A 20,450-nucleotide genomic window follows, 5' to 3' on the forward strand; every position below is an offset into this window, starting at 1 on the left:
AAGTTGGTAACTATTTGATATATCCCCGTGGGGCACACCTGCCAACTGGTCGGTTCGGATTGATTGACTCATACCTTGACATGCACAATATCGTGGAGACCATAGCCAGGCGATCTGGACCGTTGGTCTATCCTGCCAAATTATGGATATGCTATTATCCTTGCCACCAAACTTGCCTATCTTTCTTTTAAAGTTTTCCTGTTTTCAACCGTCCATTTAAAGATACGAATTGAAAGGTTAAGATTGTACTTAAGGAGGAACTTTTAAGGTCATGGTCCATCCACGGTATGGCCTGAGAGATCAATGGCCTGGATCACTGAACCATGGACCCCACTTGCACGAACTGGAAAGCAATGCATATTCACAGCTCGAGTATCATACAGCTCTTTCCTCTTTACTAAATGGGCCACAATAGATCCGGACCACAGAGAATTTCTAGGGACAATCTCGTCATTTAGTAAAAATATCTGCCACCACCAAAGAAGGCCTTAACTAATTTATTTCAGGTGGGGCCCACAAACAACGCAAAAAAAGTGAAAAGACATCAGCAAGCGGACCATTTTTAAGATGACGGATATACCCTCTCCAATCATTTAATCGAGAGACGCTCTTGCTAGCTGCGCGCCCGACCATTTGGCGTGTGTGGCCCACCATAGTGTTTTTATGATATCTCACCCGTCCAACAACGTTGTCCCACAATGAAAATCGGACACCAAAAAATGCAGATAGATCAAACTACCAGGTGGGCAGAAATGGAAACAATGATCAAACTACCATGGAGCGCATCTAATGGTTGGATCAACCTGATTTTTGGGTCGTCCATTTTTCATGGTGGTAAGAACTTTCTGGACGGGAGGATGTCATATAAAAACCATGGTGGGCCCCACACGACAAGCTTGTCGCTAGATCGAATGCAACACCTTTTGGATATTTCCGCCATAAAGAAAAACAAGCAGGGCTGTTTCAGTCATTTCCTCTAATTCAAATCATCACAGCGAACCAATTGAATATGACCGTTGCCCCAACGTTCCGAAGCATACGAAATTTAAAAGTTCTCTCTCTCTCTCAATCGAAATAATTAGTTACCGTTGGCGTCAGCCAATTCACTAAAAGCCATCTCTCTCAATCAGAAGAAATAGAAGATCTGAGTCTTGCCAGTCTTCTTGACAGCACCCTTCGAGGTGTATTTCTCATATGGGTTTCCATTTCTGCAAATATCTTCCACATTTCCAGCCTCTTTTTTATCAGTTTCTTTAAATCTAAGATTCCCGAATTCTTTCTTGTGAGTTTCATACGTGGGTTTTCTGTCGTTTCGGATATTTTGATCTTTTCCCTGCCGAAAACAAGAGAATTCGTGGATTTACTGCTGAATTTTGTTGATAGGTGTTTTTAATTCAGGAGATCTTTCAGAATTCCAGCAGATTTTTCTCTTTTTCCATAGTGCTTTGATAGATTTTCATAGAAATTCGCTTTTAGAGGAGAATTTTCCTGATGGGCTTCTCCACTTTACAAAACTTTAGCCGCATCTTGATCAGATATACACCCAATGTTCCAAATTGATCATCTTTCTTCTAGCTTCAGAGTATTTTGATTCCTTCCCATAGATTTCTTGATGGATTTTTTCACTGAATTTTTTAATTTTAATCAATTCTCGGTCATATAGGTCCAATCCAACTGTCAAAATTAATCTTTTACCCTGCAAAAGAGGCAAAAAAAACACCTTTCTTGTTCTTGCTTTTGTTTCTCTCCTACTCTTTTCTTGCTCAAATATCATGGCGGCATTGGCACCGGGAATTCTATTGAAGCTCCTCAATGGCATGAACACGGGCCTCAAAGCCACGAGTGAGCACAGGAGTGCACTCCTACAGGTGACCGACATTGTACCTGTCGATCTCGATGAGAAGGATCTCTGGCCCAAGCATGGGTTCTACATCAAGGTATCTGATTCTTCACATTCGATATACGTCAGCCTACCATTTGAGCAGGATGATCTCGTTCTCAGCAACAAAATGCAGCTTGGGCAGTTCATATACGTCGAGAAATTAGAGCCCGGATCGCCCGTTCCAGTCATAAAAGGCACAAAGCCGATCCCCGGACGGCACCCGTTAATGGGGACGCCTGAACCAATCATGGGTATCAGAGAGAAAGGGGAGAAACCCGATCCAAGGGTAGCCCAGATTCCAAAACTACCCTCTCATAGAAGAGGATCTTGGGGAGCCGATCAAAATCCGGTCATTTCCTCACCTTCGGTCTTGAAGCCTATACCCTTGGATTTCGATCAGAGCACTCCAATCAAGGAGAGATCGAACTCAATGAGAATGGCAACAATTCCGATATCTCCATCGATTAGAGGAAGAATGGGGAAGGAGGGGAAGGAGGGAGCAGCTTTCCGATCTTCGGTAAGTGGAGCCGCATTATCTAAGATGGTAGAATCAAAAGGAGAAAGCCCGATTTCAGTGAGGAAAAGCTGCATCATCGCCCCTTCTTCTGCTTCAAAGCTTCCAAGGAGCAAGAGCGTGTGCGATCGAGATTATAGGATTCCGAGGAGTCCCTTCAACTCAGCTGTAGGTACATCGTCCCTCTTTGGCTTTTTTATTTTTCTTTAGAAATATAACTTGTGGGGATTTACAAGCACTGGTTTCTCCTTTGAATGTTCAAGACCCCTGTGAATTTTAGAAAACTCAGTAGTTTCGGGTTTTTCCCAATCACTTTTCCAAAATTATCATGTGGACCCCACCAAGCCAGCCCTGAAGGTAAGGCCAGTTCATCAGGCTTGCCACATATGGAAAAGAATTGGATGGTTTTAAAACAACGGTTCCCATTCCCAACGTTTTAAAACAAAATTTCAGTGAGGCCCATCTGATAACTGGCCTGGTTTCCAGGAACATAGGTTTCTCCCTTCCTTGTATGCTCAAGATCTCTGTGAATTTTGGAAAATTCCACAGTTTCATCTTTCCCAAGGATTAATGATTTTAATAAATCCATGTGTGTTTGTGTGTGTGCCTGAGAGATAGAAGCAGTTCATCGGGTGGAGCCACCAAGCCCCAAAGATCGGGCAAGTTCATCAGGCATGTCATACGTCCAAAAGAATTGGATGGTTCGTAAACAAAACAACCGATGGTTCACATTCAATGTACCTGAGTAGTGCATCTGATGACTGGCCTGATTTTCAGCCACATACACAATGTGCCAGCCAGATGAAGGAACTGGATCCCACACACATAGGAGAGGAGGATCTTGAAGTAGTCTTAGCATGGCAATAAGTTGAAACAAAACCAATTTCAAAACTTGAAATCAAAACCTACTGATTTGAGAATGGGTTAATGAATACAATGGAAGCAGAAAGACATTAGGGCCCACCTGATAAAGAGATCAGATCATGTTAATTTGAGACGGGGATAATGCCCATACACATGATAAAGGAAGATTGTGTTTGGGGTCAATCCTGATTTGGTAATAACATATGGTTTTCTTTGTATTGTAGGAAAGGAAGAGTTCAACTCCACCACCCAGATTAAGAAATGCAAAACTAACGTCTTTCACTCTGCCGGAAAACCAGTCGAATTCTGGAGTGTTACAGTCTCAGCCCAGTAATCCCACTTCCAAGAACAGCCTCATGTCATTGCCAGGAAAGCTCAGCACGCTCGGAAAGGTAATTTCCTTCCTTTCTTTTTGCCTTCTCAGCGCAGCACCTACATGAATTCTGATGAATTTTGGTGATTTTTGCAGGAAGTTATACAGCAGAGAGAAGTGACCCAAAAAGCCGCTCTTCAAGCACTGAAAGACGCATCAGCCACCGAAACCTTGGTTCGGATTCTCAAGTATGCAGAATTCTCCGAAAACCCATATATTTCTTTCCTATGCTTTCTGAAAGATGTTAAGGAGGGAGATCTAGGCCATTCCATTAGGTGGGCCATATATGCTCTTTGGTCACCTTGGTCTATTTTCTATCAGGCAGCCCACCTGATGAGTGCACCAGCCGCATTCATTGGCCTGGGTGACCCCACCTGATGAATATCAATATCCTCTGTTCTCATCTCCTCGGCCATGCTTTCAGCAGAATTTGGATTTAGCTTTCTCTTGAGATCATTCACTCGGCTATTTGCAGGATGTTTTCGGACCTGAGTGCATCTGCCAAACCTGACTCTCCCGCAGCATGTTTCGATCACTTCTTGAACTTCCACCGTGAAATCATGCAAGCAGTGACAGACATGGAGTGCATTCAAGCAGCCGCCAGCATCGCAAATGACATTGCTCAAAACACAACTGGCAAGTATCAAGAACCGCTAAAAGAACAGTCTCCGTCCATCTTACATGAAATAGTACACAACTCGATCGACCAGAGTGGGAATTCGAACATAAGCTCATCATCCAATAGAATATCATTGTTATCTAAATCAATTTCCATCACCCGCGAAAGGAGCAGTACCAAGACAAGTCTCGGGAAGCACTCGAGATTGAGTACAAATGCCAATGCTTTCACAACAGATGAAAACAAGAAGCCAGCATCTGCTGCCACTGCTACTACGAGTAGTAGCAGCTACCTCAATGCAATCAAGTTGGGTAAGCAGATCGAGACAGAAGCAGGAAACTGGTTTATGGGCTTTTTGGAGGAGGCATTGGAAATGGGTCTGAAGAAGCGGAGAGGATCAACCGCTGGCGATAGCCGAAAGCTGACCAGCTGCCCCCAGTCTCTTATACTCAAGGTTATCAATTGGGTAGAGGTGGAGCAGTGTGATTGTAGTAAGCGGCCCATTCATCCCAGAGCAGCGCAGATAGCAAGGAAATTAAGGATCAAAGTAAAGAATCCTTGAATGGTTTTGATTGGTATAGGTAGAGATTGTATCAACAAATCTAGGCTTGATCGAATTTGTGTGATGGGAGATTGTCTCATAAGTACAAAATACACATGCATTGTTTGTATTCAGATTTGTCGATGATTGGTTGTTCATTTGGAAAGGGTTATTTTTAGAACAGCAACCTCCCATAGCATTATTCTCATGTGATCAATGTGGGGCCCATGGTTAGGAGATCCAAACTGTGGATCTAATGATCCCTGCCACATATAAGAGGATCCAAACCCATTTAGTATTTGGCTTTTTTTCATTCAATATGGAATATTTTTTGCCTTTGATCGACTGCTGGATTACCAATGAGGGATTGAGTCCCATCTAGAAGATTTTGAGGGGTCATTCACCCATTGGATCACCAAACAGTGGATCACATATATGGCCCATCTGCTGATAAGCAGCACATGTCTATAAGTTGTGTTGGTCGCATTCGGTTATCCATGCCTGTGAAAGGATTCCTTCCAAGAGGGTTCGTGGAACTTTTAGGAGGCCGTTTGGACATGTTGAAATAGAAGTGGGGAGATTTCAATATTTGAGCATCCATATCCATCCATGCCTGTGAAAGGTTTTCTTCCTTTAAGGTGTGAGGATCTTTTATGGTCTGTTTGGATGCATTTGAAATACAGGTGATTTCTTGCGAAAGGCGTGTAGAACTTTTTAATCCCCCATCAAATAAAACAAGGAGGATATGGATTTGTGGGAATCTGCTCATTGCATAAACAATTTCAAGCAATCATCAATGTTCCATTCCTATTACTATAAGAACTACAGAAACATTAGTAACCTATAAATATTCCTTTAAATTAAATTATTTTTTTTAAAAACAAAAAAAAAACAAAAGAAGAAGAAGAACAACAACAACAACAAAGCTTTTCACACTTACAACAGAGAAGTATATCAGCTTAAGTTTCACTGTTCTGTTTCAAGAACTGGAGATCCTTCATTTGCATCTGCACGGCTTCTTTAGATATAGACTTTGGCTCGGGTATGTTTTCCATCTCACCATCAGCAATTTGCTTTGCTTTGGTGCCAACCATCCTCTCTATCTCAGATTGCCCAACCGAAGGGAAAACTGCATTAAGAATGATTCGAAGCAACCTTTCATCCTCTTCTTCTATAGGATCCTTACTGAAGCAACAGACGTAGATTGCTTCAAGAGCCTTCTCCGCCCGAATCTCCATTGGAATTTCTGGGATTGCAACATTCAGCTTCAGCCGCCTCTGAAATAGAAGGTGGTTTTTTGTCAAGTATGGAAGTGGTAAGAATAAGAGGTTAAAGATATATTAAACGGTCATTCCACTGTGGAACTGGAATGCAACTGCCAGACAACCATTCACATGGGGCTAGCAAAGGGTCAGGTTGGTCCAAAGCATCGCTGGCCCAAACCATAGTTCAAAAACACAAGAACTTGACTCGACTCCCATGTCCATTTGGGCTGAGTTGATTTGAAGACTTAAACTAGTCTTAAATTAACTGGAGTCAATATTTTAATGCATAATTGAAGAAAATAAGCACTGTGAATAAATATTTAAAGTTATATATATATAGACATGCGCATATTCTGCCTGTGAAACGCTGGTAACAAGGTCGCGGCTTCCAACTCACCGACATAGGTTCGATTTTCTTGGACTGCCTATCTTTTTATTACTAAAAGGCCTGATGACTCGGTTTGAGTCGTGCCAAGTCATGTCAAGTTAGCCAAGTTGCTGAGCTGACTCGACAAGTCTTCTCGAGTTCAGTTTGAGTCAAGCTCGTGACTAAGTTTCTCAGAGAATTGGCTCAAAATCTTGTTACATCAAGTTGATTTGGTGGAGTTTTGAGTTGAGTCAGTGAACTATGGCCCCAAACCGCTTCTTATCTCGCTCAGGCCGGAAAATGATGGAGATGGGTCGGACTTGGGCAGAAACGTAATGAGAGATGCTTCCAAAACCGTCATCAGCTTCAGAAGGGTGAAGTTGGTTGTCATGGAGCGGCCCTCGATGCTCATATATCCTTTGCAAATTTTTCTTTGGGATCTTCAGTCTCTTGGTCTAGCTTGATGTAATCTCGGGCATAGATTCCTCATTTGTGCCTCTTTTTCTTTTTTCAATAAAATAGCATTACTTATCCAAAAAAAAAGTTAAATAGGGACACGACTGCCACTCCTAATTCCTAAGGATCCTCTCTCATGAATGATTGATTCATAAATTGTTAAACTACTGATGACCAATGTAGTAGTCATCAGTTTCTCAATAATCACTCGCACGGTTTCAAGCAATAATAATTGATTGTAGAAATGCTGGTTACGTGCAAACTAAGAAGCTAGTAATCACAAAGCAATAAGAAATGACCCAATGGTGTAATCATGTAAAAGATTTGGGGGGGGGTGGGGGGGGGTGGGGGTGGAAGAGAGAAGAAAGAAAATTTTGAACAGCGACATTATATACAATTTTAGTTGATGAATATCTTTAGCTCTATAGGGAACTTTCCCTAGACCCTTAAGAGGATATGCCAAGAGTTCAAACAACAACGAATGGAAAAGGACCAAAAATTCACTGCTGCAGGAGAATACAAAACGGGGAGATGGATGCAACGTTTCATAAACCAGACCAGCCCATGCGGTACTGGAACAGGCGGAGCTCTCTCCATTTCAGTTGGACTCGAAAGTCGTTTGAGATATAAAGAACCGTTTGAACTGGTCTGAAGACTCTGAACAACTATCAACCAGACCAGTCGTTGGACTTTTGTCAAGCTACCATGACAATCCTGTTGTGCTGCACATCTTTTTTTCTTTCTTCCATACTTCACGTACCGGTTGGAAAGCCAAATCTTAGATGCTTTTACTTGTGAATTTTGCCTAAGGAAGCCCATTACCTAAAGTCTCTACACATCAGGGAAAAAACCATGCAACAGCTGCAAATAGGAGGAACTGTTCCCAACATCTAACAAGCAGAGCAACAGTGGGAGAGAAGAACAGAAAGCAGCATTGCTGCATGTGGGAAAAGAACAAAAAGAGTCCATCTGGCATGCATGCTAATTGCACCACGGCAAATTGTCCGGTTGTGTTATTTGTTCTTTTCAAATTATTTTTAACTTCTGTTTGATAGAGATCAGTTGGAACAACATAAAAACAAATGAATCCTCAAGTTGTTGGTTCACAAAAGTAAATGTAGGCCTGAGGATGGTTTCTATAACAGCCATTATCACAGCTGTAACTGCTTCAGACGGCCATAACTCTTATAATGGATCAACACAGTTTCAAGCGGTCTCATTCTCACCGAATGTGCTACAATGTTTCAAACTTGATGCCTCGATGTTGAAGCAAAACCAGGGGCAAACCCAGGGATATTAGCAACATCCCAATAACTTTTTAATTGGTATGATCCAGACTGCCCATTCATTCATACCGCTAGGAGCAGGCCATGGTGCAAATAATCACATTGATCAAATTATCAAAAACCTTTGAATAGGAGCCATTTTGCCACAACCATCGGCATTAGATAGTTAGCATCATCAAGCCAAACTGCTTCTTTGGAATCGTAGCAATCCATGGTGGGGCCTATTGAATGGATGCTCCATGTTGATTGTTGGACCTTTTCTCGACTCGATTTTGATTGTTCATTTTTCGTTTTATTGATTGGAAGGTTAGGATCATCAGATCAGCGTGATTATTGCACCATGACTTGCCCCAAAGAGTGTGATGGAATGGAGCGTCTGGCGATTGGCCATCTCCATGAAGGCTTTAGGGACATTGTTAACATCCATATGAGGTCGAGCTGTGTGGGCCCCACCGTGATGTGTGTCAAACATCTACCCCATCAGTCAGATGCACCATTCCATGGTGGGCCACAGGCATAAAAATCAAGTCAATCCATGACTTGGGTGGGCCACACCACATACAACAGTTGAGAGGGGTTATCCTCCGATTAAAACATTCATAATCATTTATTGGGCCCAACAAGATGTGGCTCACAAATCCAGCCCATCCATTGTGTGTGTCCCACTTGGATGAGAGATCAGACCAAGTTTCAGCTGCATCCAAAACTCGGGTGATCCCCACCAAGTGCTTTTATATGTTTTAGCCATGTCTTTACAGGGTTTTATATGGTATGGCCCACCTGAGTTCCTTATATGGCTGATTTTTGGAATGTCCTATAACCTAAAGGGGACCCATCAAATGCACGGTGTTGATGTTCGACACACATCACGGTGGGGCCCACACAGCTCGACCTCATGGGAAGTTCCCATGAGGTCGACCTTATATTACCATTTCCCATATATATATATATATATATATATATATATATATATATATATATATATATATATATATATTGATGATTCATGTAGACCACACAAAGGGAAACAGTGTCGCATTTCGTTGTTTCCAATCGTGAGGTCCACCTGAAACACGGATGGAGCTGGTTTATCCAATCTTAGCCTAAAATTGGGTCACTCAACTAATGGATGGAGTGGCTTTTAAAAATACTCGATAATGGGCCCACCCTACCTAGGCGACCCCTCGCATTAATTCACGTGGATTCTGTACAAAGGCACTAGTATATCAAATCTCAAGTGGATCATACCGTAGGAAACAGTGGAAATTGCATGCCTACCATTGAAAACATCCCAGGGGCCATAGAAGTTTTGGATCAAGCTGATATTTATCTTTTTACTTTCATCCAGGCCTGTGAGACCCTTCTTCTTTTTTTTAACACATGCACACACACTCACGCCATAATGGGATTTCACCACCTATGGATACTCAAACCCTTGACCGGATGTTGAAACTCCTGAGAGTCTACCACCGGAGCAAGAGTAAGGATCCGGGCCTGTGGGACCTTACAAACAGTTTGGATGACAAATAAACATTACTGTAGGCCCTAGGATGGTTTCAATGGTGGACATTTATCCCCACTGTTTTATGTGGTGTGGTCCACCTGAACTTTGGATATGCTTTGGTTTTGGTCTCATTCCTTAAAATGAGCTGTAAAAACAGATGGACGGTGTGGATAAAACATATACGTCACGGTCGTCCCCACAGAGAATCCACAGGCTGTGAGCTCCTCACTACACAATCCGCACCCAGGGGACAGGTTCCAGCGGTGAAACAAAGACGGGAGGTCAGGGGGTGGGCCCCACCATGACGTGTATGTGAAATCCACTCCGACAGAAGGTGTGTGGTGACTATTTAGCCACAGGGCTAAACAATCAACCACATTGATAATTCAGGTGGGCCACACAAGTGGAAAGAGTGCTGGGGATGCCCAACATCCAAATTGTTTCACTTGGTATGGCCCATATAAATCACATATGGGCCTAATTGTTTGTTCCCATGCATAAAGTTTTATGAGGCAGTGGATTTCACATAAATATTATGATGGGCCTCATAAAAGTCAAGGGTAAGCGTCTCATCTCCCACTGTTTCTCTTTATGTGGCCCACCAAAATCACAAATCCGCCCATTTTTTAAGCCTTATGGCTAAATTTTCATCATGTACTTAATGGTAGGAGTGGATTTCATGTGCAAATTATGATGAGACCCACCTTGAGTCCGAGCCCACCCACTTGTCCCACACAAATGTGAAACCAGTGTGTGTGTGTGTGTGTGCGCACCAAACAGCTAGGACAAGGATATGATTATGATCATGATGATGATTGTTAAAATATATAAGATTTGTAATGTGTATTGGGCCGATTGTGCATATCTAGATGGGCCTGGACTTAGATGAGGTCCAGTGGCATCATTGTAATTTCTTTTCCATATTAATAAGGGGAGAGACATCAAACCCTCTCCATCATTTTTTTATGCAAGAAAACAAAACAGAAAAATTAAAGACAAAACATAAGAGACTGGCTATAGATCAGCCCAACTGACAGGAAGTTGATTCAACTTCCCATTCCTTTACAAGATCTTTGGCTAGATTAGAGACCACCTCAAGATCCCTTTTCTGATTCCTAAAACATAGGCAATTTCTTTCCAACCATAGTGACCAAATACCAGCTAGCAAACATAGACGCCAGATCTCTTCCCGGTCCTTCATTTACCCCCATTGTGCCATGTCATGAGGAGGGATTCAATGGAACCCAGCAAAACCCACTAAACAGCAAACAGGATTTTTAAAGAAATCCTTGACATAACTTCCTTCCAAATGACTGATTCCTCATCCTAATAGCACAGAGAAGACATACATTCGGTAAAATCATTTACCTCTTGCGAAGATTGTCAACCATGAGCACTTTATTTTTTACCACAACCAAGCTAGCACTACCACCTTTGGAGGAGCCCCATATCTCCTAACAAAAGTTGTGTAACTTACCCTGCTAGGGCTTGTAATGCAGGGGCATTTTCACACCATGCTCGAGTGGGGTGGCCTATGTGAAGAGGGGGCACACTCAGGGTAGGCAACCCGTATGAGGCGGGTGGCTCATGTGAGGTGAGACCCCATGTGAAGTGGGGCCACGGGGGGGGGTTCAGCCGAGGGGCTGACCTGGGTTGTGACATAAAGGGATTGATTCACCATGCTCTATCAGTTCGAGCTTTTAGAGTAGGCGGTTAGTTGTCCTGCGTCAAAAGTGATATTTTTAGAGGCATTTTCACACCGGGCTCAATGGGGGTGGCCTATGTGAAGCGAGGGCACGCTCGGGGTGGGCAGCCCATGTGGCTCATGTGAGGCAAGACCCATGTGAAGTGGGGCCCACGAGAGAGGTTCGGCCAAGGGCCTGACCCATGTGAAGTGGGGCCTGGGCTATGAGATAAAGGGATTGATTCGTAGCACTCCATCAATTCGAGCTTTTAGAGAAAGTGGTTAGTTGTCCTGCATCAGCTTGACTCTCTAATAATCATACGATAGAAGGATTTCACTGTAAACTTGCCAGATTTGTCATGAAACCATCTTAACAACAATTGTATGACAAATTTGTCTCTCCATCAATTGTATGCTCTCCAAACAAAAGTTGTGTGCCAGATTTGTCTCTCCATCAATTGTATGCTTTCTCCCAACAACATTCTCTTCTCTTCTCTCTTTCTCTATTGTCTTCCTCATCTTCATCCTCTTATTCTTCTCCCTCAATTCTTACGTCAGCATCTAAATGTAAAAGCCTCCATCTCCAACACTGGTTCCATCCAGATGTGAGGGTTTGTATGGTATCAGAGCATTGAACTTTTCTCTCTAACCATGTGTGTTCACAAGATCATCATCCCCACTGATCTTCAAGAAATAGCAAGCTTGCTTTTTGATTGGGTAAAAGTGATCAAGCTTCCTCCATTAAACCCACTCACAACGTGTTCACTTACCTTTTTTCTTTATTGTGGTGCATTTGGAACTATGGCTGAACACATACTCGACTCCAAACAAGAGGTTAAAACTTGATAGGGACATCTCGCGCACATGCACGCCCCCCTTACGCACGTACGCAAGGAAAAGGGCCCCACCATCGATCTGAATCAATGATGATGTCCAGGGAGGGCCTCCTAGTTAGAGGGCTGCATTTTGGTTCGTTGGAGTGGACCCGATAGTCATGTGAATCCCACCATAGGTTCTCATGATCGTGGCTCATTATTCCAATTAATTTAGTACTTTGGGTTTTGTTTATTATTGTTATTAGGAGTATCATGGATGGTTTAGATTGCTTTGATTAGTTGTTATTTTTTATTACTTTGTCGCCAAGTAATAGGTTGTGCACATGGCGCGAGTTTTGGGGTATAGGGTTTTATTATAAATAGGCACCCCTTGTAGTCTTTTTTATTCAATGAAGATTAATAAAATTACTGCGTTTTTTCTCCTCTAAATTTCTAAGTTGTGGAGATTCAATTGGGTGCGAAACCCTCCCTTCCTCGAAGGGCTGACTACCGTGGTGCGAAACCACACCTATCCCGATCCGCCTCCACCTTCTTCTATCCATATTTCTCTTCTCCTACAATCATCTACGCTTCAAATCTATCCTCTATTACAGCCGTTTTTCTCTCTACAGTAGATTTTCAGAATCTGGCCCTGCAGGAGGGCTGAAACTTCGGTGGAGCACCACACACAAATCGTGCATCGGATCAAGCTGAGATTTGGGTGTTTTAGAGTCCATCCCTGGCCGACCAGGGCCAAAGTGACCTTTTTCTAAATAATGGGCCCCGCACACATGCGGCCAGGATCACACGCACGTACGTCCGAGCCATTACTGTTGTCCACACGTGCAGTACTTCCCTGGTTCGTCTCTCTCCTCTCTTTCACTCCTCTTTCACCCAAATCTCTAACCCTGACCCTATTCAAATCCCCAATTTTATGTCATTTCTTCAACCTTAGAGTTCCCCGAATTGAAATATGTGAATCCCTTGGATTGGGGAATTATTTCTGTGCGTGTGTGGATGAATTTACCCTCCTTTGATTATTGTTTGGTCTATAATTCTGATTGATCCAGCCCTAGCATGTGTAGCCCTGGATCCGCATAAGATTCCCCTTAATTGAGTGCTTGAACTTTTGTGTGGGATGTGAAATTTTGTGTAACTGTTTCTGAATTAGTGAGAGCCTGAAAATCTTGCACATCATACTTGAATTTCATGTCCTGCATCAAATTTGGTTTCAAATATTAGGGTTCTTGTAAGGGAATGCATTGCATGTTTAGGGTTTAATTTATTTGTGTCCATTATGCATTAAGTAACATCATATAGAGTTGTTTAAAGGTCCATAATTTCTTATATAGGCTGCTGAATTTTCTGCTATCAAAAAATCCGCATCTCTTTGCTGGATTTTCTGTTGACCGAGTTTTTTGGACAGATAGGTTGCTGGAAATTGAGTAACATTGTGTCGTTTTCTTCATATAGAGTCCTATAGGAGCATTTAATCGTATCTAGGCGCAAATAGTCGCTGTAGAAAGTCCTTAGATTGAGTTAGTAGTTGTATGCCCTTTGGCTTGCACCCTACACTAAACATGGAGCAATTGCAAGAGTCAATGAACAAGCTGACCCAGCAGTTTAAGTCTTTGGGTAGGCGCTTAGAACAACGTATGGGCCAACGCTTTGAACAGCTTGATGTGCGCATTACCCAACTAGAGACCTCCGCCAGGGCAAACCCCACCATTGGGAAAGATACCTAATCTCAGGTAGGTGGTCGGGAGGATAGACCAAGGAATGGAGGTGGCCAAGGAATCGGTAATGTACACGCACCCGTGCACCCACCCTGTGAGGTACATCGAGACTACTATGACCCCGATGGGCAACTTCTCAAAGGAGTTAGAGTAGATGCCCCCACGTTTTATGGCCACTTAGACCTTAAAGTTTTTCAAAATTAGTTGGCAGACACGGACCAACTCTTTGAGTGGTACGACATGTACAGCCTTTTGGCTAGAGAAAGTGCACCAGAGGCTAGTGTAGAGTTACCCACTGAGGTCATTCCGGTAGTGGATGAGTTTCGTGATATCTTTCCTGATGATCTACTGGATGAGTTTCCCCCTATGTGGGATATACAGCACACCAAGATGTGGGACATAATACTACCTATAGCCGAGTTTGCGTTTAATAGTTCTGTCGATAAGTCCATAGGTCTAAGTCCTTTTGAAGTTGTTACTGATTATAAACCTAGGAAACCTATTGATCTTGTCCATATGTCACTGTCCCATAGGCCGTCAGAGTTTGCAAAGTCTTTTGCGCATCACATTCATTCATGGCATCAAGAAATCAGGCAGAAGATCATGACTAGTAATGAACATTACTCACTTTCTGCAGACCAACATAAACGTTTCAAGGAATTCAATGTAAGAGACTCTGTGATGATCCGCATCAGGCCAGAGCGGTACCCTCAGGGAGCCGTTCGTAAATTACACGCGCATAGCGCTGGACCATTCAAAATTATAAAATGAAACAGTCTCAATGCGTATGTGGTGGATCTTCCACCTTCCATGGGAATTAGTTCCACATTCAATGTGGAGGATCTAGTTGCATTTCAGAGGACCACTGATAAATTGTCCAGGCTGTCATCTAACCATCCTAATTCCCCAAACCTTTCCCTTAATCCATGGCCCCCTCCCAACCGATCTTCCCAGCCTCTACCTCCCATACATACCCTTCCCACACCCAGAGAGGAATTAAAGGATATTCTGGACCATCAGATAATATCCACGTCGAATAGCGAGTTTCAGAAGTTCTTGGTCAAGTGGAAATCATGCCCAGCTTCAGACAGTACGTGGCTCGCTGAGGAAGAGCTTCATAGACTTGATCCTTACATCTCGGAGCAGTTCAAAAGTTTTATTTCGCCAGTGGCGAAACCTTCACAGCCGGGGAGAATTGATGGGGACCTCTCGCGCACATACACGCCCCCCTACACACGTACGCAAGGAGGAGAGCCCCATCATCGATCTGGATTGATGACGATGTCTAGGGAGGACCTCCTAGTTAGAGGGCTGCGTTTTGGTTCGTTGGAGTAGACCCGATAGTCATGTGAATCCCACCATAGGTTCTCATGATCATAGCCCACTATTCCAATTAATTTAGTACTTTGAGTTTTACTTATTATTGTTATTAGGAGTATCATGGATGGTTTAGATTGCTTTGATTAGTTATTATTTTTTATTACTTCATCACCAAGTAATAGGTCGCGCCACATGGCGCGAGTTTTGGGGTATAGGTTTTTATTATAAATAGGCATCCCTTGTAATCTTTTTTTCAATGAAGATTAATAAAATTGCTGCGTTTTTTTACTCCTCTAAATTTCCGACTTGTGGAGATTCAATTGGGTGCGAAACTCTCCCTTCCTCGAAGGAATGACTACCGTGGTGCAAAGTCATCCCTATCCCGATTCGCCCTCACCTTCTTCTATCCATATTTCTTTTCTCCTACAATCACCTACACTTCAAATTCATCCTCTATTGCAGCAGTTTTTCTCTCTGCAGCAGATTTTCAGAATCTGGCCTTGCAGGAGGGCTGAAACTTCGGTGGAGCACCACGCACAAACCGTGAATCGGATCGAGCTGAGATTTGAAAGTTTTGGAGTCCATCCCTAGCCGACCAGGGCCAAGGTGACCTTTTTCTAAATAGTGAGCCCCACACACATGCGGTCGGGATCACACGCACGTGCGTCTGGGCCATTGCTGTTGTCCACACGTGCGATACTTCTCTGGTTCGTCTTTTTCCTCTCTTTCACTCCTCTTTCTCCCAAATCCCTAACTCTAACCCTAAATTATTCAAATTCCCAATTTTATGCCCTTTCTTCAACCTTAGGGTTCCCCGAATTGAAATCTGTGAATCCCTTGGATTAAGGAATTATTTATGTGCATGTGTGGATGAATTTACCCTCCGTTGTTTATTATTTGGTCTATAATTTTCATTGATCCGACCCTAGCATGTGTAAGCCTAGATCGGCATAAGATTCTCCTTGATTGAGTGCTTGAACTTTTGTGTGGGATGTGGAATTTTGAATAACTATTTCTGAATTAGTGTGATCTAAAGCCTGAAAATCTTTCACATCATACTTGAATTTCATGTCCTGCATCAAAACTGATACAAAACAAATTGCTTCTATGAAACTTAAGGGTGTAAAAAACTATTTACCCGCTCCATTAAAACCCACCCTAAATAAAAATATTTTTCCTTCTTAATGGCTACAGCCTACAAAAAAACACACAAGGGGGTTTCAATCATCCCACCTATTTCAGCACCAAATCATGAGCTAGATGCACTAGAAGGTCCTACATATCTCACCTTGAAATTTGGCATTAGCCAATCATTTAAGCCCTAGGAATCAGGAATTTCCAAACAAAGCATAATTGATTAAAGAGGGAAAGCAACGGTATATGGTGAAGGTAAAAAAACAATCGTACAACCTAAGTAGTGTCCCGGATAAAAATGTGCAAAAACAATAGCTAGGATTCTGATATCATGAAATTACATCAGATGATAAGAACCTAACCTCTTTTGCCTCGGCCATGATAGCAAAAAAACTCTGCTCTTCAAATTCAATGTCATTGGAGATGCGAAGCCTGGCTGCCCCTTCAAGAATATCCTCCGACTTCACAAGACCAGCACCAACAGCAGCCAACCAACAGCATAGAAGTACATATAGAGGATCCCCTGCCTACCCAAAAACACAAACTCAATTTACAAACTAAAATAATTTGGTTTTTGCAAAAAGTGTAGTGTGATTCGAAGAAAGCAACACATGTCCAAATCCATTAGTAAGTTTTAGCTATTTTATAATGTTTCATTGATAATAAATCCATGAAAACCAGAGAGGGAACCGATGATATTAAATTTGGAAATGTTCAAATTAAGTAAGATAAGTTATTTTGTATTTGCATAAACAAATGAAAGACTTCTTAAGAGATCAAAGAAGAAGGAATTTCAATTTTATTTTATTTTTTGAAAGGTAGGAATTTCAAATTTTAAATACATCAAACTCCAGGAATAACAAGTGATATCCGAGAATAACAAGTGATATCTGAGATGTAGTATCTAATTAGTCCAAAAGGGCATGAATTTGAGATCCTGTTTTTGACGTACAAAATTCTTCAATAAAAACTCTTAAGAGAAAATGAAAATAAGCCCTGTTTGGTTGCCACTTTAAAATGAGTTCATCTCATTTTAGTTAACTGTAATTGTGTATTGGAGAACACAATTTATATAGATTATGGGTTATCAAGATTCCCTCGACAAGACAAGTGGCGGTTTGGATAGTTTGATTCCACAAGGTAATCATTAATGGCACAAGAAACGAGGTGACCGTTGTCTAATGAATATGAGATTTTCATTAGCTATCCAAACAGGACCCAACAAATGGAATCCCATTTTCAACACTGTTGACCGAAATAATACTGTCCTGAGATAATCATTATTTTTTTCCATATCCACACCTTGGATTCATCTTATCTAAACATGCCTTTCCTGAAATTTCTAATACATAATATATATTGCCAAACAAGTCCTAAATATATAGATGAATAAATAACATTAATTTTTTTAATATAAAAAAATCATCTCCCATTTCACAACTCGGAATTATTTTTTTCTTTTTTTGTGGATTTGGAAAAATGGGTTATCTTCACTTCATTTCTCCGTCTAAAAAACAAGACACCACAGCATTCACACCACATTTTACAAAATCTAAATTCGATATAATTCAAACATTTATTCAAATAGGTCACATGCACAAATTCACAACACCGTCTCACAGCATCAGAATGAAAAGAAAATTCATAAATCCAAACAACTGCTATCTCTCCAATACCACCCAATCCAATTCAACGACTCAAGTTCTAAGAAATCTCACCCGACCCCGCCGGTCCTGGAACTCGTAAAATGCCCTGGAGTCAGTGACGCTGCATTTCTTCCCCACCCGCCTCCGGAACTCAGCGAAATCGATAATATCGCCACCAACGCCTCCCTCGTCACTGAAAATCCTCGCGAAAAGGCCGATTATGGGGAGAGACCCAATCACCTTGCTTGCAAAGCTCGATGCTGAATTGGGTTTCTCCATGTAAGCCCTAACCAACACCACAACCCCATTTCCATGGCTTCTTTTTCCTCCTCCTCTTGTGGAAACCCTCTTTGGGTGAAGGGATTTGTAGGAGAGAGCTGGAAGGGTGTGAAGGCTAGCATTGAGGTGGGTGCGCAGGTTAGCAGGCTGGGAAGTAGTGGATGTTACAACGGCCATTGAAGCAGTTGGTCTGATTCAGCTAGAGAGAGGGCTATCTACCTATCTCTATCTCTCCCTCCCGGGAGATGATACGGTGTAGCAGAAAGAACTGTAATATGGTAGAGCAATCTCTCCATAGGACACGTGGCATTGATGTGAGGGAATCGCCTATACACCGCATTGCTGTGTATTACAGGGGAGTGGATTAGGTGTTACCTTGACGTGGGGCCTACCTTGATTATGTGTTGTATATCCACGCCGTCCATCCATTCTTGGAGCTCATTTTAGTATGTATTCCCAAAAAATTAAGCATATATAAATCTCAGGTGGACCACACCATGGGAAGAAGTGTTGATTGAATGTCTACCATTAAAAAATTCCTAGGGCCCACCGTTGTGTTTATTTCCCATCTAACCTGTTAATAAGGTCAAACAGACTTGGATGAAGGGACAATACAAATATCAGCTTGATCCAAAACTTTTGTGGACCACTAAAAGTTTTTAATGGCCAATCATCATTTATTTCCAGTGTGGTTCACGTTAGATTTGGATCTGCTTAATTTTTGGAATCAATTATTAAACTGAGCTGAAAAAAAAAAGGGGATTGACGGCGTAGATATACAACAGATTCATCAAGGTGGGCCCCACATGATAAGGGTAACAACCACTAACCTGCTACCCGGGTAAGACGCTCCGGTACTGGATGGAGATGATCGTCGTGATTGGACAGACCACACTCCAGGAGGGATGAAATGGTGAGACTCTCCACTTGTGAGAGGTGTTACCCACCAAGCGAAGCAGAACCGTACGCTGAGAAATTGGTGGGCCCAACTATCATATCATTTTTGTGACGGTGGTCATTATACTCGGTAGTTTGGTGTATAGCTACAAACTGATAGTGGAGCGGATCAGGTGCGGCCCTTACTATGGAGCCCACCTTGATATATGTATTCTAAATCCACGCCGTCCATACGTTTTTACAGACTATTCTATGGAATGAGCCTAAACATGAAGCAGATCCAAATCTTAGGTGGACCATACCGTGAGAAACAGTTGTGATTGAACCTCCCACCATTAAAAACTACCTAGGAACTACCGTAATGTTTCGGCAATGTTTATATGATATCTAACCCGTTAATGAAATTGATCCAAAACTTTTGGACCACAGTAAGCTTCCTATGGTATGGTCCACCTGAAATTTGGATCTGTTTAATTTTTTGTCCCATGCCCTAAAATGATTTGTAAAAACCGATGGATGGAGTGGATTTAGAATACATACATCAAGGTGGGCCCCAAGGTTAGAATCGGACCGTCATGGTGAGGCCGGGGCCCGGACCTAATCCGCTTCCGAAACGACCACTAGCAAACGATTCCCAGTAACGACGTGCCACGTGGGGGTAATGAGTGAAAGCGGATTCGGTGATGCCAGGAAACACTGACTTTGGTGAGGCTAGGAACGTGGGCCCACCTTGATGTATATATTTTGATGCATGTACCGTATATACATACCATCGATTCGTTTTTCTAGCTCATTTTAGTGAATCAGCCCAAAAAATGAAGCATATCTCAGGTGGACTACAACACATGAAATGGTGGTGATTAGACACCCATCATTATAAAATTCTCAGGTAACCATGAATGAAGGGAAAAACATCTGCCTGATTCAAATCTTTTTTCAACGGGCAGGCGTTCAATCATCATTGTTTCCTGTGATGTGGTCTACTTGAAATTTGTATCTATTTCATTCTGGGTCCATGGCCTTAAAATGATATGGAAAACATATGGACAGCATGGATATATAATAAATACATAGATGTTGAGCACACCACCAGGCCCTCAATTTACAGGGAAATAAAAAAAAAAAAAAACAGATTATTAATATTATCCTCTTTTAAAAAAAACAGATTATTTACCTTTCATGTTCCATTCATAGTTGGGTAAGAGATTTGGATGGTCTAGATTGCTGTAAAACTATCCCATGTTAAGTTTAAAGAGACTTTAAACACC

General features: G+C 42.1%; 2 protein-coding genes across 2 annotated transcripts; one reads left to right on the forward strand and one right to left on the reverse strand.

The window, feature by feature from the left end:
- The first annotated feature begins 1,153 nt into the window (after nucleotides 1-1,153).
- LOC131235687 (uncharacterized) lies at nucleotides 1,154-4,980 on the forward strand. The gene is made up of 4 exons (XM_058232979.1): nucleotides 1,154-2,564; nucleotides 3,485-3,652; nucleotides 3,730-3,821; nucleotides 4,109-4,980. Exons 1-4 carry the CDS (start codon nucleotides 1,773-1,775, stop codon nucleotides 4,812-4,814), a joined length of 1,758 nt encoding a protein of 585 aa, XP_058088962.1. The 5' UTR covers nucleotides 1,154-1,772; the 3' UTR covers nucleotides 4,815-4,980.
- A 710-nt stretch (nucleotides 4,981-5,690) lies between these two features.
- Nucleotides 5,691-18,559, reverse strand: LOC131235691 (photosystem I assembly factor PSA3, chloroplastic). The gene is made up of 3 exons (XM_058232982.1): nucleotides 18,079-18,559; nucleotides 16,723-16,887; nucleotides 5,691-6,070 (listed from the first exon to the last, which is right to left on the reverse strand). Exons 1-3 carry the CDS (start codon nucleotides 18,460-18,462, stop codon nucleotides 5,753-5,755), a joined length of 867 nt encoding a protein of 288 aa, XP_058088965.1. The 5' UTR covers nucleotides 18,463-18,559; the 3' UTR covers nucleotides 5,691-5,752.
- Nucleotides 18,560-20,450: the final 1,891 nt, after the last annotated feature.

This window comes from Magnolia sinica, chromosome 19 (genome assembly GCF_029962835.1).
Source record: "Magnolia sinica isolate HGM2019 chromosome 19, MsV1, whole genome shotgun sequence".
Classification (NCBI taxonomy): Eukaryota; Viridiplantae; Streptophyta; class Magnoliopsida; order Magnoliales; family Magnoliaceae; genus Magnolia; species Magnolia sinica.